This window comes from Phocoena phocoena, chromosome 20 (assembly GCF_963924675.1).
Source record: "Phocoena phocoena chromosome 20, mPhoPho1.1, whole genome shotgun sequence".
NCBI lineage: Eukaryota > Metazoa > Chordata > Mammalia > Artiodactyla > Phocoenidae > Phocoena > Phocoena phocoena.
In genome coordinates this window covers 13977583-13996733 of record NC_089238.1, presented here as the reverse complement: position 1 = coordinate 13996733, position 19151 = coordinate 13977583, and the positions used below count along the sequence as shown (strand labels likewise).

At 37.5% G+C, this 19151-nt stretch overlaps 1 protein-coding gene across 1 annotated transcript in view; it reads left to right on the top strand.

Moving 5' to 3' along the window:
• The window catches only part of LOC136140251 (zinc finger protein 420-like), a 41853-nt gene that overhangs the window by 5716 nt on the left and 16986 nt on the right, over positions 1–19151 (top strand). The window contains 1 exon segment of the mRNA XM_065898332.1: positions 5232–6000. Within this exon segment, the coding sequence (XP_065754404.1) occupies positions 5232–6000 (769 nt within the window).

The window sequence follows — 19151 nt, the reverse complement described above, 5'->3', positions numbered from 1 at the left end:
TATATAGTGTCATTTTGTTGTGGTTTTAATCTGTTTCTCCATAATAACTAATGATGTTGAGGATCTTATTTGCTGTCTTCTTTAGTGCAGTATCTTTTAAAATCTTTTGTCTGTTTTATTAGGTTGTTTGTTTTCTTATTGAACTTGTAAGTTATTTTTCATATTCTACATTAAAAGATATCCTTTTTGAATATTCTCTTGTTTGCTATGATTTTTCCTTTCATTCTTGTAGCAGTGTGTTTGGGAGAACAGAAGTTTTGAACTTTGACAAAATCAAGTTTATCCATTTATTCTTTATGAATCTTGGTTTTTGGTGTTGTATCTAAGAATTCTTTGCCTAGCCCAAGGTCACACATTTTTTCCTGTTTTCTTCCAAAAGTTTTACAGTTTTACGTTTTACATTCAGGTCTGTGATCCATTTTTTTAGTTCATTTTTGTTTATCAAAGTATGGATTCTTTTTTGGCATATGGATATCCCAATTGTTCCTGCATCATTTCTTGAAAAGACTATCCTTTCTTCACTCTATTGCCTTTGAAATGATGAAAGTAAGTTTTTCATATATGTATGGATCTATTTCTGATCATCTGTTCCATTAATTGACGTGTCTTGACACATAAACTTGCTGATTAGTGTATCTTCATAAGTCTTATAATTAAGTAGTGTTATTTAGTCCTTGTACTGTGTTCTTTTCAAAGTTGTTTTGACTATTCTAGGTCCTTTGCATTTCCCTATAAATTTTAGGATCAGCTTGTCAATTTCATCATAGACCACAAAAAAGTCTGCTGGGATTTTTATTGGAATTACATTGAATCTATAAATCAATTCAGCAATAATTATTGACATCTTAACAGTATCAAGCTTTACATTCCATAAACATGATATGTCTCTCCATTTATTTATATCTTTAACTTTTCTCAGCAGTGTTTTATAGTTTATAGTGTACAGGTCTTACATATCTCTTGTGAGATATATCCCTATGTCTTATTTTTGATACTACTTTAAATTGTATTTTTAAAAATTGAATTCCTGAGTGTTTGCTTATATTTACATATTGGTTGTATATACTTCAGCCTTGCTAAACTCAATTACTATTTTCTAGTAGCTGTTTTATAGTTTACATTTGACTTTCTACACATATGATTAAGTAATCTATGATTAAGGACATTTTTGTTTCTTAATTTTTCTCCTGCATGCCTTTATTTATTTTTTGATTTATTGCACTGCCTGGAACCTCTAGTCCAATGTTGAGTAGAAGTGGTGAGGGTATAACTTTTTATTGTTCTGATCATATGTGGTAGGCATAATTCTCTCACTGTTGGATATGGTGTTAGCTGTGGGTTTTTTGCAGGTGATCTTTATTAGGATAAATTCTTTTTATGAGGAATGGATGTGGCTTTTATTAAATGCTTTTTTAAAAAAAATTTTTAGACATGATCCATATGGGTTTTATAAATTTTATTTTGTTAATATAATAAATTATATTGATGAAATTTTCAAATATTAAACCAATCTTGTATTCCTGGGATTGATCATCGCTACGGTCTGAATGTTTCTACCCCCCAGTATTATACTGAAATCCGAACCCCCAAAGATGATGGCATTAGGAGGGAAAGCCTTTGGGAGATGCTTAGGTCATGAAGGTGGAGCACTCATGAGTGGAATTAGTGTTCTTATTAAGAGTTACCACAGAGATTCCTCACCCCTTACACCATATGAGGATGCATTGAGAAGGCACTGGCTATGAACCAGGAAGAAGGCCTTCACCAGAATATGACCATACTAGTCCCTTGATCTTGGACTTCTCAGCCTCTGGAACTGTGAGAAATAAATTTCTGTTGTTTATAAGCTACCCAGTCTTTATCTTTTGTTATAGTAGCCCAAAAGGACTAAGACAGGCATTATGTATTACCTTTTTTATATATTGATGGATTCTGTTAGTGAAGATAGTGTTTAGTATTTTGCATATATGTTTACAAGGTTTTATAGTATGTAATTTTCACTTCTTATACTGTTTTTCTCCTGTTTGGTATCAGAGTAACTAGCTGCATAGACTGATTCACTCCTCAATTTTCTGGAATAGTTTTGTTTAGAACTGGTAGTACTTCTCCACTAGGTATTTGAAACAGTTCACCAGTGAAACTGCCTGTGCTTGGAATTTTCTTTGTGGGAAGGTTTTCAAATTGTTTACTAGGTATAGTGTTGCCGTACTGATTTATATCCTTCTCATGCATGTGTTGTTGTTGGTAAGAGTGAATGTCGTACTGATCTATACCCAAATACCAAATTAGGAAATCTTCTCTGGCCGTTTTCGTCCCAGCATTCCCCGCCTTGCTTTCCAGTTTGGCAGTGCTCCCTCTCATTGTTCTTATAGCCAGAAACATTGTGGAGTTTCTATTGGAATTTTTGTAGCCCACGCTTACCCCACAATAACTGGGATCTGCCCTTGAAGCAAGGACATGAGAGTGAGTTAAGCAAGAAACTCAGCTCAGTCTGGATTGCTTTGTATAGTCTGACTCCTTTCCAAAGCCCTCCTGCTTTTATTTACAGCCCTTATGTAGTTAATTTTTGTATTTTGTCAAGTGTTAATAGTTGAAATCAGAGAGGGGGCAGGCTGTAGGAACTTCATGCTACCATATTGGAACTAGAACTTCTTCAATTAAGGAGTTATTTAATGATGAGAAATAATTTTTTTCTCTTGTATCATTGCTGATTTCATTGCTTTTTATTGCATGGTTTATTATCTGTCACAATCATTTTTATGCTACTGTCTTTTTAGTTTTGGCCAGTCAAAACTCTCCAAGCTTTTGAATTCTTCCTCTCTTTTTGGCATAAGATTTCTAGGGTTATGCCTGCTGGCTTCCTAAATTTTCCCTTTGTCCAGTTATGCTGTATCCATATTTTAGATCTAGATATTGAGAAATTACAATATAGGTGTTGAAATATGCTTATGACACTTCTTCTTAATTTTTTCCTGGCAGGTGTTTTTCTGTTTATTCTGTAGCATCTGGTTGATTTAGGCTTTCTCTTCTGTGTTCAATTTTAATAAATTTTCCTAGAAAGTTATCCATACTTTCAAAAGTATTCACATAGTACCCTTGTAATTTAAATTAATTTCTCTATGGTTCTTTTTTTTTTTTAATGTTATTTATTTATTTATTTTTGGCTGTGTCAGGTCTTAGTTGTGGCATGTAGTATCTTCTGTTGCGGCACACAGGTTCTTTGTTGAGGCATGCAGGGTTCTTTCTAGTTGTGACATGCAGGCTCCAGAGCACATGGGCTCAGTAGTTGTGGCATGTGGGCCCAAAGGCATGTGGGCTCTGTAGTTGTGGTGCACAGGCTCCACAGTGCGTGGGCTCCATAGTTGCAGCACATGGTCTCTCTAGTTGTGGTACATGGGCTCAGTAGTTGCAGCACGTGGGCTTAGTTGCTCCGCAGCACATGGGATCTCAGTTCCCCGACAAGGGATCGAACCTGCATCCCCTGCATTGGAAGGCAGATTCTTAACCACTGGACCACCAGGGAAGTCCCTCTCTGTGGTTCTTGTTTTCCTCTTTTCTTATTTTATTTGTTTTTAACTGTCTTTAATTGGTTTATCTAATATTTCTTATAATGATTTTTTTAAAGCACCAGCTCTTTATTTGTTAATGTTACTGTTTTATAACTCATTATGTTCTCCTTTTATCTTTATTTTTATGCCTCCCTCTATTTTGTTGTTTATTTTCTACATATTAGGCTTTGATTCTCAACTCACCTTTTTTTTTTTTTTTTTTTTGTGGTACACGGGCCTCTCACTGCTGCGGCCTCTCCCACCGTGGAGCACAGGCTCCGGACGCGCAGGCCCAGCGGCCATGGGCCACGGGCCCAGCCACCCCGTGGCACGTGGGATCCTCCGGGCCGGGGCGTGAACCCGCACCCCCCGCATTGGCAGGCAGACCCCCAGCCACTGTGCCACCAGGGAAGCCCTCAACTCACCTTTTTTATAGAGATAATTATTTTAAGTTTTGAGTTCTCTGCATGGTGAAATTGAATGCCCAAAATTCTGATATGTGCTTATTTTCTGTGTAGTCCATTTACTAGAACTCTTTTATTTCAGTTTTTTCTTTCCATAGTGATCTAGCATTTTTGGAGATGGCATTTCCAGTTCCAGATGAAAGGGTTTTTGGTTTTCTGATATTTATTAATTTCTATTGTTACTCAATTTTGAAGATTGTTGTTAATATTACTTCAACTTTTTGTACGCATACCATAGTCTAGTTACAAGAAGGTTTTTTCTGCCCTCAACTCATAGCTCCCTCATGAAACGCTTTGGATTCTGCTCATGGTACTTCATACAGATTTTTATCATTCAGCCCACAACTGCCAATTCTTTTTAATATAATTCTTGGCATTCTTCTAGACTTTTCTATATAATTCAAGTTCCCTCTTTTGCCCAAAGTCCCTAAATGTTCAAAATACCATACAACTGGTATACCTGGTATATGTCAGAGAATTGATGGACATACTTTTCTGGGGATGACCAGAATGGTTGGCCTTGGTTAAAAGGGAAAGCTAGAGAGGACCTGAGAAAAGATATGAAGGAATGAAACAGGTTGAACATATGTAAGGATCATAAATAATAAAGTGTCAGGGGAGGAATAACTAAGTAAAGACTCTCAATATCTTAATGTGTTATGAAGAACAAATAAAAGCACACATGGCTATGCACAGGAGGGAAAGAGTCACAGTGGCAGAAATGTGTATTTTTAGGGGAATTGTAATTGAAGAATGATCAGGTATAATTGCTTTTTTAAATGTGTATATATTTATATTTTAGATGGAAGTGGTATTTAGAGCTGGCTGATACTGGCTCTCTAGGGACAAGAGTTTACTTATCATCCCTAAGTCCAGGTTCAGTTACATTACACTGATAGCTTGGAATTGCCTGTGGTGGGAGTATTTACACCATAGACATTGGCAAACACTACAAATCAGGGCTGGATGTATTCTGTGCATGTCTTTGTTTACCAGTGCTCTACTGCATAAATTTACTTTTTCTGAGCCCTCCTTTTATTTATTTATTTTTTTTATTTTTATTTATTTTTTTTATGAGCCCTCCTTTTAAATTTTCAAGTTTTATAACTGTATTTTAGAGTTCTTTAAACCATCTCTAATGGGTGAAATTTTCAATTTTCTCTTAATTCTATAAAATGTTTTGTGGTCAAAGAAACTTTTTTTTTCCTATTTGTTGTAGATTTGGACTCAAGATATGAAATAATCAGCAATGGAAAAACATACATTTATACAAAACGTTCATCTCTTACTCTACATCACAGAATTGATAATGGAGAGAAACCATATGAATGTAAGGAATGTGGGAAGGCCTTTAGTCGTCATACAGACCTAAGAGTACATCAAATAATTCATACTGGTGAGAAACCATATGAATGTAAGGAATGTGGCAAGGTGTTTAGTCGTCTTACAGACTTTAAAGTACATCAGAGAATTCATACTGGGGAGAAACCCTATGAATGTGAAGAATGTGGGAAGGCCTTTAGTCGTGCTTCAAACCTTGCTCAACATGGAAGAGTTCATACTGGTGAGAAATCCTATGGATGTAAGGAATGTGGGAAGGCCTTTAGTGACGTTGGAACACTTAGAATACATCAGAGAATTCATACTGGTGAGAAACCCTGTGAATGTAAGGAGTGTGGAAAGACTTTTAGGAGTAGCCATCAACTTACTATACACCACAGATTTCATACTGGTGAGAAACCCTATGAATGTAAGGCATGTGGGAAGGCGTTTAGTGTGTATGGCCGCCTTACTCGACATCAGAGTATTCACAGTGGTGAGAAACCTTTCGAGTGTAACAAATGCGGGAAGTCCTTTAGGCTCAGTTCAAGCCTTAAAGTACATCAGAGTATTCACACTGGTGAAAAACCCTTTGGATGCCACAAATGTGGGAAGTCCTTTAGACTTAGTTCAATGCTTAAGGTACATCACAGAATTCATACTGGAGAGAGACTTTATGGGATATATGTATAGAAGACAGTGGAATTATACCACTTGAGAAACAATTTAAATGAAGAGAATATGAGAAGGATTTTACATGGTTCCATTCTTATAAAGCATCAAATAATTTAGGCTGGCAGGAACTCCTTGGAATTTAAACAATGTTTTAAGTTTTTCAGTTATGATCCAAATACTGTTCACCTTCAGAGAATTTATACTGTACTTTATATTAGAAAGTCATTTATGGCATTCCCCCCTTTTCACTATTTACTGAGTGCCCAGGCTCTTTCGCCAAGGTTGCAAGGTAGATAAGTGCCGCCAAGAAAAAGACCAGTGCATGATTTGAGGTCATGGAGAATAGTAAAAATACACCCCAGGATCAAGTAGAACAGTGTTTACTTATAGCAAGAGAGGAGATAGGATGCACAAGTTCTAGTTCCTTGCAATGTGTCAGTAACCCATAGCCAGCTGATCAACTCCACATCTGACAACGGCAATATAGCTGCACACAGCCCACTTTGTTCTGCAGTGGCAGGACACAAACTCCTTCCCTGTGGGGTGTGACATCCAGAAAACTGGGGGCATGCCTGAGTGCCACTAACACCCGTGATTAAGCAGAACAAAGGAGTACGCATTGAGTCTGACACAGAGATAGCTATTCATGGCAGTAAGCCCAGCAGAGGCTGTGAGGGTTCTGTATTTTTTGGTAAAGACGTATGCAGCCCCAACAAGGACCATCTTTTTTTCCCACCAGCTTTACTGAAGTATGATTGACAAAGAAAACTAAATTTAAGGCATACAAGTGGTGCTAAAGGGGAATGTTTGGCTATAAGTGCTTATATTAAAAAACAAGAGAGGTCTCAAATTAGCAACCTAACTTTACAGCTTAAAGAACTAGAAAAAGAACAAACAACACAAAGCTAGCAGAAGGAGAAATAAAGAATAGAGCAGTGGTATATGAAATAAGAGAACAGAATAACAACAGAGAAGATCTTGAAACCAGAAGTTCTTCAAAAAGATCAACAAAATTGGCAAACCTTTAGCTAAATGAGCTAAGAAAAAAGGGAGGAGACTCAAATTACTAAAATCAAAAGTGAAAGTGGGGTAAATTAACTATACTTGAATTAAAAAAAAGTTGTGATACAAAATTAAAAAATAAATTCACACACAAAAAAGTGTAAGTGGGGAGACATTACTACCAATTATACAGAAATAAAGGGATTATGAGAGTACTATGAACAATTGTATGCCAAAAATTGGATAGCCTAGGTGAAATAGACAAATTCCTAGAAACAAAACCATGGAGTTAAACATGAATAAATAGAAAACCTGAATAGACTGGTAACTACTCTATAAGTAGTAAGGAAATTGACTCAGTCACAAAAAAAAATCTCCCAATAGGGAGTTCACTGATGGCCTACTGGTTAGGATTCTGGGCTTTCACTGCCGTGGCCTGGGTTCAATCCCTGGTTGGAGAACTAAGATCCTGCAAGCCATGCAGCATGGCCAAAAAAATACCTCGCAACAAAGAAAAGTCCTGGATCTGGTGGCTTCACTGGTGAATTTAAACAAGTACTAATACTAATCTTTCTCAAACTTTTCAAAAAAGTTGAAGAGGAGGGAATACTTCCTAACTGATTCTTTGAGACCAGTACAACCCTGTTACCAAAGCTACTGAAAAACACTGCAAGAAAGAAAACTACAGAACGTTGTCTCTTATGATCATTGATTTTAAAATCCTCAACAGAGTACTAGCAAAAAATTCAGCAGCATATTAAAAGAATTATACAAAATGACCAAATGGGATTTATTACTGAAATTCAAGGATAGTTCATCATATGAAAGTTCATCAGTGTAATATGTCACATCAACAAAATGAAGGAAGAAAACGATCATCTCAATTAATGCAGAAAAAGCATTTGACAATTCAACAACCTTTTATGATAAAAACGCTGAACAAAATAGGAGCAGAAGGAAATCATCTCAATCATAACAAAAGCTATATATGAAACTATCTCCACAAAATAAAAGCTATATGAAAGACCCACAGCAAACATAATATTTGATAAACGTCAAGATTTTATCTAATATCAGGAAACAAGACAAGCATGCCTGCTTTCACCACTTCTATTCAACGTAGTACTGGAAGTTCTCAGCAGATCATTTATGCAAGAAAAATAAAGGCATCCAAATTCGAAAGGAAGAAGTAAAGTCACCTCTGTTTATAGGTGACATGATGTTATATGTAGAAAACCCTCAGGATTCCATAAGAAAGCTGTTAGATCTAATAAATGAATTCAGCAAAGTTTCAGGATGCAAAGTCAACATGTAAAAATCAATTGCATTTCTATACACTAACAATGAACAATATGAAAAGGAAATTTCAAAAACAAGTCCATTTACAATAGCATCAAAAAGAATGAAATAGTGGAATTAACCAAGGAAGTAAAAGATTTGTACAATGAAAGCTGCAAAACATTGCTGAAAGAAACTATAGAAGACATAAATAAATGGAAACATATCCCACGTTCATGGATTAGAAGACTTAATGTTATTAAAATGCCAGTACTAATGAAAGCAGTCTACAGATTCAATGCAATTCCTATCAAAATCCCAATGATGTTTTTGGCAGAAATACAAAAACCCACCCTAAAATTCATATGGAATCTCAAAGGGCTGCCAGTAGCCATAACAATCTTGAACAAATCTGGAGGACTCACACTTCTTGATTTCAAAACTTACTACAAAGCACCAGTAATCAAAACTGTGGTACTTGCAAAAAGACAGACATATCAACAAATGGAATAGAACAGAGAGCCCACAAGTAATCCCTTATGTATATGGTCAAGTGATTTATTTATTTATTTATTTATTTATTTTGCGGTACACGGGCCTCTCACTGTTGTGGCCTCTCCCCTTGTGGAACACAGGCTCCGGACGCGCAGGCTCAGCGGCCATGGCTCACAGGCCCAGCCATTCCGTGGCATGTGGGATCCTCCCAGACTGGGGCACGAACCCGTGTCCCCTGCATTGGCAGGCGGACTCTCAACCACTGCGCCACCAGGGGACCCCGAAAAGAGGACTTTTAAAACTCAAATGAGTAAACTTAACTTATTCCAACTGTTGTTTATAAACTAATAAGTTTTATATTGAAATACTTGATTCATGACTAGGTTTTAAAATGAAGCTATGAGATCTCTGATTCTATCTTTATGTAAAAATTAATTTGTAAATGAGTTCTAATTGGCTTAAAGGAAAATAAGTGCTTACAAGTCAAACATTTCTAAGTACAACAAATTAAAGTTTGAAAGGATCACATGATCCAGGACTGATTTTTAATGAGTGAAAACACGTTTAAGTTTGTTGGTTTAATTAATACAGACATGTTTTTAAAGTCATCAATATTAAGTATAATACGTTGAATGTACTAGGTTTACTGAAAGTCTGTAAATTCATAATATTTCTGTCACAAAATTTATCAGTAAGAAGTGTTGTTATGATAATATTTACATAAATAATAATAGAGATTAATGGAATAGAAGATTTTAGGTGAACTCTTTAGAAATAAGTATGTTTTAGTTTTTCCAGATTTTTGGTAACAAAACTCTAGAAGATGTAATAGGCGTACAGAAAGGGATGCTTTGTGAGGCTTCAGTGTGAGCTCTGCACTTCAGATAAGAGAAGGGAACTCAGCACACCAGGGGAAATGGCACCTGTGTAACTAGTATATTTTTTGTTTTGTTTTTCTTTGCTTTTATTGACATGAATCATGTTTACTACTCATTTAAAAATTTCTAGAAGATCCAACTTTTTTTTTTTTTTGGCCGCGCCATGCTGGCATGTAGGATCCTAGTTCCCCAACCAGGAATTGAATCTGTGTGCCCCCCTTACCCCCCATCTCCATCCCCGCAGTGGAAGCTCAGAAACTTAACCACTGGATCGCCAGGGAAGTGCCCAATACAACTTTTTTTGATCAAAGAAAATTCCTGTATTTCTAGTAGATGTGGACACATTCACAAGTATCCCTGAAGCTTTGAACCTTGTTGAATTCTTTAAGGAGGGCTGGAGAAACAGTTTTCCTCAGCAACCTGCCTAAAATCTCCATTGTTAACTGCTTCTGCTTCCAGTCTACAGCTCCACATATCTGATTATGGCTCCTCAAAAATAAGTAATGGGTTTTCAAAATGATTTAGGAGTATTAGGAATTTCTCTGCTTGAGACATTATCCCTATGGTAGAAGCCTGTGTTGGGAAAAGATCTTGAAATCAACTTAATGCATCTGTCTGTTGTCTTGTTCATTCCATTGCAGTTGAGATAGAAAATGTTATGAAACTTACCCAATATCCCCTTTCAGTCCCAGGTGGTTTTTTCCAATTCCAGAAATTACTGGGGCCCCTGAGTCTCCGATTATCTGGCTGTCAAGGAAGAAATAAATAAATCAACTAGTTCAATGTGATTCTGATGAGGTCTAGTTCTCCTGATGTTTAACATGACCTGATGATGTATGCCCATTCCAGAAAAGAGAATCACCATAGATGCAGCAGTTCTGTGAATATCTTGTGGGAGGAGAATATCTATTATTTAATGTTGGTTTTTTTCTTTTATATTTAAACTAGTAAAAGGGTAAAAGAAAAAGAATTGGCATAAAATAAGAAAGGAGTGGGCTTCTCTTTAGCTTTGAGTAGAGTTCTTGAAATCTATATACCCCAGGTGTTCTCTCCTGCAATGATTCCCATTGTAATTGCATTTCAAGACTAGAGCTCCAAAATTATTCTTAAAAAAAATAGTAATTAGTTATGGTAGCACAGCTGAACTCAGAATTTTTATAGTTCTGGTGGAGATTTTAATTAGGAGTCATTAAAAAATTATTTCTCTGGTCATTTTATCTTACCAATCTATCGTAAGAAAGTAGTCCAAAATATGCAGGAAAGTCTTCTGTATAAATATATATTAATATCAGCATTGTCTACAACCACATAATATTGGAAACAACTAAATGCCCCAAAGATTGGGATTGTAAAATAAATAACGAAACACCCCTAATATAATTATTCAGCCATTAAATGTTTGTTAATGTGCTTTTTTTAATGAGAAAGTTTTGTTTGTTTGTTTGTTTTTGTTTGCTTGGGGTTTTTTTGCTATGGTACTAAGGGCCAAAGCAGGAGATATTACATACTAAGTACTTGTGCTTCAAAATGCACACCAAAAAATCCGTAGAACACACATACTAGAAAATTCTGGGAAGATGATATAGTAGAAACATCAGGAATCTGTCTCTCCACGTAGACAACAATTGCACTGCAGAATCTGTCGGATGTAATGATTTTGGAACTGGAGTCTATTAAAGGGGTTTACAACTGAAGGCTTGGTTAATTTCAGGGATCTGTGCCCTAAAAATGGTTAAGATGGTAAATTTTATATGTGTATTTTATCACAATAAAAAATATTGGAAAAAACATTAAAATATTTATATTGGTTTTTATTGTACAGGTGTATTATGAATGATTAGTCTCTCCCTGTTTTTTATGTCCACATTTTGAGATACAGTATTCCCCCCTTCAGAGTGGTGGTGCTTTCCATGGTCACATGCATTGTGAAATAATAAATGGAAATCTTCAGAAATAGACAATTCATTTCTTAAATTGCGTGCCTTTCTGAGTAGCGTGATGAAATTTCACACCACCTGCTCTGACCAAGTCTGGATACGAATCATCCCTTTGTCCAGCATACCCTGCCTGTTAGACACTTAGTAGCCATCTCGAATCGAGAGTCACCGTATCACAGTGCTTGTGTTCAAGTATTAAGTAACCTTTATTTTACTTAATAATGGCCCCAAAATGCAAGAGTAATAATGCTGGCAATTCAGGTATACCACAAAGTGCTGCTTTCAAGTGAAAAGATTAAAATTCTCCACATAATAAGGAGAGAAATAAAATCATATTCTGAGGTTGCTAAGATCTATAATAAGGACAAACTTTCCACGCATGAAACTGTGAAGAAGGAAAAAGAAATTCATGCTAGTTTTGTTGTTGTACCTCAAAGACAGAGACTGAACTGAAAGGAAAATGGAGACAGGCGCTGCAGACAAACGTTACAGCAACAGTGCATGATAAGCACTTAAGATGGAAAAGGCATTAAACTTCTACAATAAGATATTTCGAGAGGGAGAGAAAGACCACATTTACATAACTTTTATTACAGTATATTGTTATAATTGCTCTATTTTATTATGAGTTATTGCTGTTAATCTCTTACTGAGCTTAATTTATAAACTTTATCATAGATATTTATAGAAAAAAACATAGTATATATAGGGTTCAGTACTGTTCATGGTTTCAGGCATCTACTGGGGGTCTTGGAAAATCTCCCCGGAGGATAAGGGGGGACTACTGTAATATTAATTTTTATAATGAAATCACTAAAGAGCAAATATTTCATGTTGCTTCCTTCTTTCTCCTGTATTGTAAGGCCTAAATTTTCATGTGTTGTCTTAATGTATTTGAGCCTCACAAGGTCTCAGACCCCTAATCATTACATACATATATATAGAAAGTACATATTTGTATATGATAATAACTTCTCCAGAAGGATACACACCAAAATCAAATTGTTGTTGACTTTAAGGTGAGCTGATGTATGACTGGGATACATGTAAGGAAATGTTGCTTATCTTTTATTTAAACATTTCTATGCCTTTTGAATTGTTATGCATTACATATTTCAAATACATAATAGTGGTGACAACTAAAATATGGACATTCTTTGATGACTGACTTTATATTTCCCATTTGCTCAACTTCCTCATGAATCTAAATACATATGGATGTAACCTTGATTCTCCTGATAACACCTTCTTCTTCCCAAATTTTAAGTCTGTGTCCACAATTTATATTACTGTCACATGCCTAAGAAACGAGATATTTTTCAATGGGATCTCATGACCAGGAATAAAAATTAAAGACGTTTCTCCATCTATGGGCTTTTATGTAGTCAAGCCCACCCATGCATAAAACAACAGAGGGATGAAAAATTTTACTGTAACAAAAAGTTTCTGGTGGGCATAATATTGTGAAATGTGGAAAAGTATTTATTTTCCTAAATTTCTAAGATTTCCTACAGTCGGTGACCTTAAAAGGGACCCAAACTCACTCTCTCCTTTTCTACAATGAGAATACATTACACGGTAGAGTCTTACTTTATCCAGCTTATCCCAACCTGGAAACATGGCTTTGCCACTAAACAGTGTAACTTTGTACCTGTTTTGATCTCAGAAGCGTCGACTCTAAATTGGAAATATAGTAAGCACCTGTGATTTCAGGCGTAATGGGAATTTTAGTAAAGATACATACACCCCAACATGCGTACACACACAAATACATACACAAACATACAGCATGGTTAGATCATAAACCCAAGTTCAGATGCTCACCTGTCAAGTGCTCCATAACCCTGGTGTGGGGGGGGCGTCACATCACTGACTCAACAGGGTGAACCCTCACACACAGGCCTGAGCCCTCGGAAAATAAGAGCTCCGCCGTCCCCTCCTCACAATTCGCTGGTGCGGTGCCACCAGGACTAGCTTCCCTCTGGCTGTGGGAAACAGTGAGCTCGCCCTCAGCCTGGGGTCAGGCCTCCAGTGGCCCCCCAGATCTGTGCTGCGCACGCGCAGTCCGGAAGTCACTCCCAGAAGTCTCTCGGCCGGGCCGGGGCGGCAGCTTTGGTTTAGGAATTTTGCTACCCTGTACTGTACCTCCCACAGTCGACGAGGTGTCTTCGACTTCGGGCCTTTTTTCCGTGTCCCTTGTTGCGCGCTGCGCGAGTGGCACCCGTCCGAGGAAGAAACCGGCGTGGGTCGCCGCGGAAACGACTGTGCAGACGTAGCCCGAGCCCGTGGGGGACGGTGAGTGGCGGTGAGGGTGGGATTGCGGGAGGCGCTCAAAGCGTGGACTTTGGGAACGCAGCCTTGCGAGTCCGCCCGCCCCCTCGGGGCTGTGGGCGCTTGAGCAGCGGGGACGGTGGTTGCAGCCCTGGGAGAAAATCGGGAAGCGTGCGTGTTTGTGAGAGGCCGTATTCCGTGCGAAGGGCCGCGGGGTGGTGCCGGGCGGTGAGTTCCCGTAGTGAGACTGAGAGGTGCGTGGTTATCCTTGCATGACGCGGACGTAAGATGCATGTCCTTTATGTGAGCGTGGGTTGCGGTGGACTTGTGGGGAATGTCTCAAGGACCCATGGCCCTAGGTTCTCTGCTGCTTTCTCCACCCTCCTGTCAGGCACATACGACTGCCACGGAGAAATGACTCCAAGGGGGAAACCACATGCTAAGCCCTCGATGAAGGTTTTTGGTGAGAAGGTACAGAATGGCTTTTAGGATGGGAATTTTAGATTAGGGATTGCCCCTGAGTCAGGATTCTAGAAACGAATGGATAGAGAGACTCCAAGAATGGGATTCCTTCCTGGGATTGTTGTTCCTAGGAGTCCTCTGAAGTTCATTTGTGTATTTGAGGATGACAGCGTTTCTTGAGCTCTGACGGCAGGAACCTACTGTGAACGCCCATTTCTTACTTCATTTTGGTTTTATGTATGAGGTCACAGCGGATGTAGCCACGGAGGGTGTATTTTAATACACGCTCAGCGTTGTGGTGACTGATTATTCTCCTGCAGGTTTCAGTAGTTAAGAAGCAACGAAAATGTGAGGTTAATTGTGACTTGTGCTTGCAAATAAAGCGACTGAGCCAGAATTCAAATGTCCAGAACAGGAGTTCTTAACCAAGGTTCCTTTGTCTGTATTTATGGGGGTAGAGGGGACCACAACCCCCGGAATTTTATAGATAATCGCTGTATATTTGTACATTTCCATTCTTCAAAGGTGTACACAATTCAAAAGATTTAGACCTGGGTTTTTATCTGGAATCAAAAATTGTTATACCTTGGGACAGTTTTGTACAAAATTAGTGGCCAAACAGCAGAAACTAACACAACATTGTAAAGCAATTATATGCCAATAAAAAAAAAAGAAAAAAAATTAGTGGCCAGGATAATGAGAATGATTAAGAAACCCACATGACATCCATGAGACAATATTATGTAGATAATAAAATTTCTGTTTATAAAAATTAGTCATGATAAGGAAAAATGGCCATGATCTAATGTTAAATCATCTTCATAGTTGTAGATAATAGTACCCAAGAAAATTTTAAATTATATATGGCGTTCATTTTTTAAAACAGAATTTTGTAAAACCCTTTTGCAAGGATTGTATCCAAAATGATATTTTAATAGGTTATTCAGAAGAGAATAGAAAGTGCATAGTCATTTATTGAACACCTTCTGTGTATTCAAAACTTTTCTGCCCATTTTGCATACAACCCTAATCTGCAAAGGCTATTTCCCTTTCTAGTAGTGGAAAAATCTTTATAGTAGTATGTGTCTGGTTATATAAGTGTGATACAGCTAAAGGATATTCAAGAATAGGTAAGTGGTAGTTGTTTCAGTCATAGCAGTACTTCATGGCAGGCCTGCTATTTATAGACTTTTTTAAATGATGAAAATATAGCCTCTGCCATAATAATGACTTAAAATATTTTGAATACTTTGAAATATCTTTATGTTTTATTTATGATGATGGAATTAATGCAGACTTATTACCAAAATTTTAATTTCCTAAGAAATTAGGAAGAAGAAATTAAGAATACCTCTTATTCCCACTGCCTGGAAATAATCACTTTTAATATTTTGGTGTATATGTTTGTTTGTTTGTTTGGCTGAGTTGGGTCTTCATTGCCGTGTGCAGGCTTTCTCTAGTTGTGGCGAGCGGGAGCTACTCTTTGTTGTGGTGCGCGGCGCGAGATTCGGAGCACCGGCTCTAGGCGCGGGGGCTTCAGTAGTTGCGGCACATGGGCTCAGTAGTTGTGGCACACGGGCCCTAGAGTGCAGGCTCAGTAGTTGTGGCGCATGGGCTTAGTTGCTTCACAGCATGTGGGGTCTTCCCAGACCAAGGATGGAACCCGTATCCCCTGCATTGGCAGGTGGATTCTTAACCACTGTGCCACCAGGGAAGACCCTGTTTCTAGCTTTTTATGTGTGAACATTTCCATGTGGTTTTGTTTTGGCAAAATAATGATCAAATAAAGGAGACTGAGTCCTATTCTTAGTTTGAAAAAAAAAATCTAACCCAGTCATAGATTTCCTTATACCTCTGCATTAGGGAAAAGGAAGTGCTGAGTGTCTCCTTGTTTGAAAAACATTCTGTTTTCACATTTTAGAGATTAGGAATTTTATTTAAAATTTAATTATTCGTGGCACCAAATTACTAAATAAGACATCCTTTCAGAATTAATAATTTAGGGATTTAAAGTTACTTTCAGAGAAAATGGCACTAATTTCTTTCTTTCTTTTTTTAAAAAAATTTACTTATTTATTTATTTGGCTGCGCCAGGTCTTAGTTGCGGTACCTGGGATCTTCACTGCAGCATGTGGGATCTTTTAGTTGCGGAATGCAGGCTCTTAGTTGTTGCATGCAGGATCTACTTCCCTGACCAGGGATCGAACCCAGGCCCCCTGCATTGGGAGTGTGAGGCCTTAACCTCTGAACCACCAGGGAAGTCCCAGTGGCACTAATTTCTAATTCCAGGTATGATGCAAATACAAACAATATTTCCGAAGACAGTTATTATAACAGAAAATAAAGATTTTTAATATAAATCCCCATGTTATGCTGAAGAATAAGATTCATTCATTTGTTAGATTCTGCATTTTTTCACATCCTAATTGTATATATCTCTATCCCTCCTTCCTCAGCCTCAGCAACTACAGAGAATGAGAAAAACCCTGTTCAGCATTATAAACATCTATTTAAATATCTATCTGCTGAGAACTGAGGAAGGGCACATATTTGTCTTTGAGTAAGATGGATTTTTTTTTTTTTTTGCGGTACGCGGGCCTCTCACTGTTGTGACCTCTCCCTTTTGCGGAGCACAGGCTCCGGACGCGCAGGCTCAGTAGCCATGGCTCACGGGCCCAGCCGCTCCGCGGCATGTGGAATCTTCCTGGACCAGGGCACGAACCCATGTCCCCTGCATCGGCAGGCGGACTCCCAACCACTGTGCCACCAGGGAAGCCCCATATTCTGTTTATTAAAAGCAAGTCACTCAGTTCAACTCATACACATGTGAAGAAGAGTACACAAGGGCATAAATACCAGAAGATGATCATTGGTAACCTAAGTAATCATTGCCTGTCACACTCAGCACAAGCCAGGTGTTCAATGACAGACAGTAGATGGCAGCAAAAAAAAATGTATCATCATAAATAGTAGGCGAATACAGAATCATAGGATTGGAGAAGACCTTACACATGTTGTGCATCCTAAATGTTGTGCATTTATATCTGATATATCCATAAGATATAATGTCATGTGCCAAAAATTATGTGGATTTGTAAAAATATATATATACTATGATAAGATCTGACATAATGAAGCATTTAATACTTGAGGGAATTCTCAATTTTATATAAACCCTATTTTCTAAAATTGAGACTTTATACTACATTTTAAAAAAAAGCTGATTAAATTTTCTTTTCTCTAAAAAGCAAAAATTTTCCTTGACAACTCACGTTTACTGAGAATTTATGTGACAGATACCTATCAGGCATTATGCTTGTGTTTACTATTTAATTTAATAACCAAATGTTATTATTTCATCTATTGTCAAATGGCTCAGATACTTAACAAGCCAGGAAATGTTGTTTATTCTAGCAGACTTCTTCAAAAATATGTATATGTTCTGCTTCAGTTCCCTCCTGTATTAAAGATTTTTAGCCTACATACTTGCTATATTGCTGTCTTCCTACAGTATGATCCTTATCTTCTCTCCTTCTGCCTTCAAAATATTCCTTTAATTTCCCCATTAATACATAGGTTTGCGATTTCAGAGATCTATGACATTCAGGGATGTGGCCATAGACTTCTCTCAGCAGGAGTGGGAATATCTTGACTCTGTTCAGAAGAGCTTGTACCGGGATGTGATGATGGAGAACTATGGTAACTTGGTCTCACTGGGTATGTTTATAAGCCTCAAGTGACTTAGAATAATTTAGAATCTGCTCTTTAAGATATGTATTTTTTCACTCTGATTTTCAAGGCTGCTTTTAGGAAACTAGTTACACTTCCATGTTCCTTTTTCCCAAAGAAGTGGTTTGAGCTTTGTCAAGTTGGAAATCACATCTCCATTTAATATCTTTATCGTCCCTGTCCTTCAGTGACATTCATACCTCCTCTATTCTTACTTACAGTTGCCTCTCTTCCTTTATGAATAGGATCTAGTTTAGAATTTCTGGCATTTATTATATAACCATTGTCAAATAATCCAGGTTTCCTATTTATTTATGCTCAGAATTTCTATAGACACTCCATTTTGTTACCTTATCCACTTGCAGAGAGATCAGCCTGACACAGGGTCCTGAATTCCTTGAATTGCTCTAAAAGAGCCCCTACAGTTTATATAACAATGGATTAGATAAATGGAATTCATTGAAAACTGAAGAATACACAGTCTATTTAGGAGAAAATTTTTCTGTTTTGTGGTTGAAAGTTATAATCAATGAACATTACATTTTTTTTTTTTTTTTTTTTTTTTTTGCGGTATGCGGGCCTCTTACTGCTGCGGCCTCTCCCATCGCGGAGCACAGGCTCTGGACGCGCAGGCCCAGTGGCCATAGCTCACGGGCCCAGCCGCTCCGCGGCATGTGGGATCTTTCCGGACTGGGGCATGAACCCGTGTCCCCTGCATCGGCAGGCGGACTCTCAACCACTGCGCCACCAGGGAAGCCCCGAACATTACATTTTAATTGCAATTAATATCCTACAGATAGCTCCTCTTGTATACTCTTTGTAAAACAATATCGATAATAATGTTAATAGCTAACATTTTGCTTAGTATTTAATAGGCAATGCTCTAAGCACTTTATATACATACATAAATTATGTACATGTACATATACGTACATAAATGTATGTACATATACGTACATAAATATATGTACATATACATACACAAGTGTATGTACATATACTTACATAAATGCATGTACATACATAAATGCATGTACACACGCGCATAGATTTATATACATATACATGCATAAATGCATGTACATATATGTA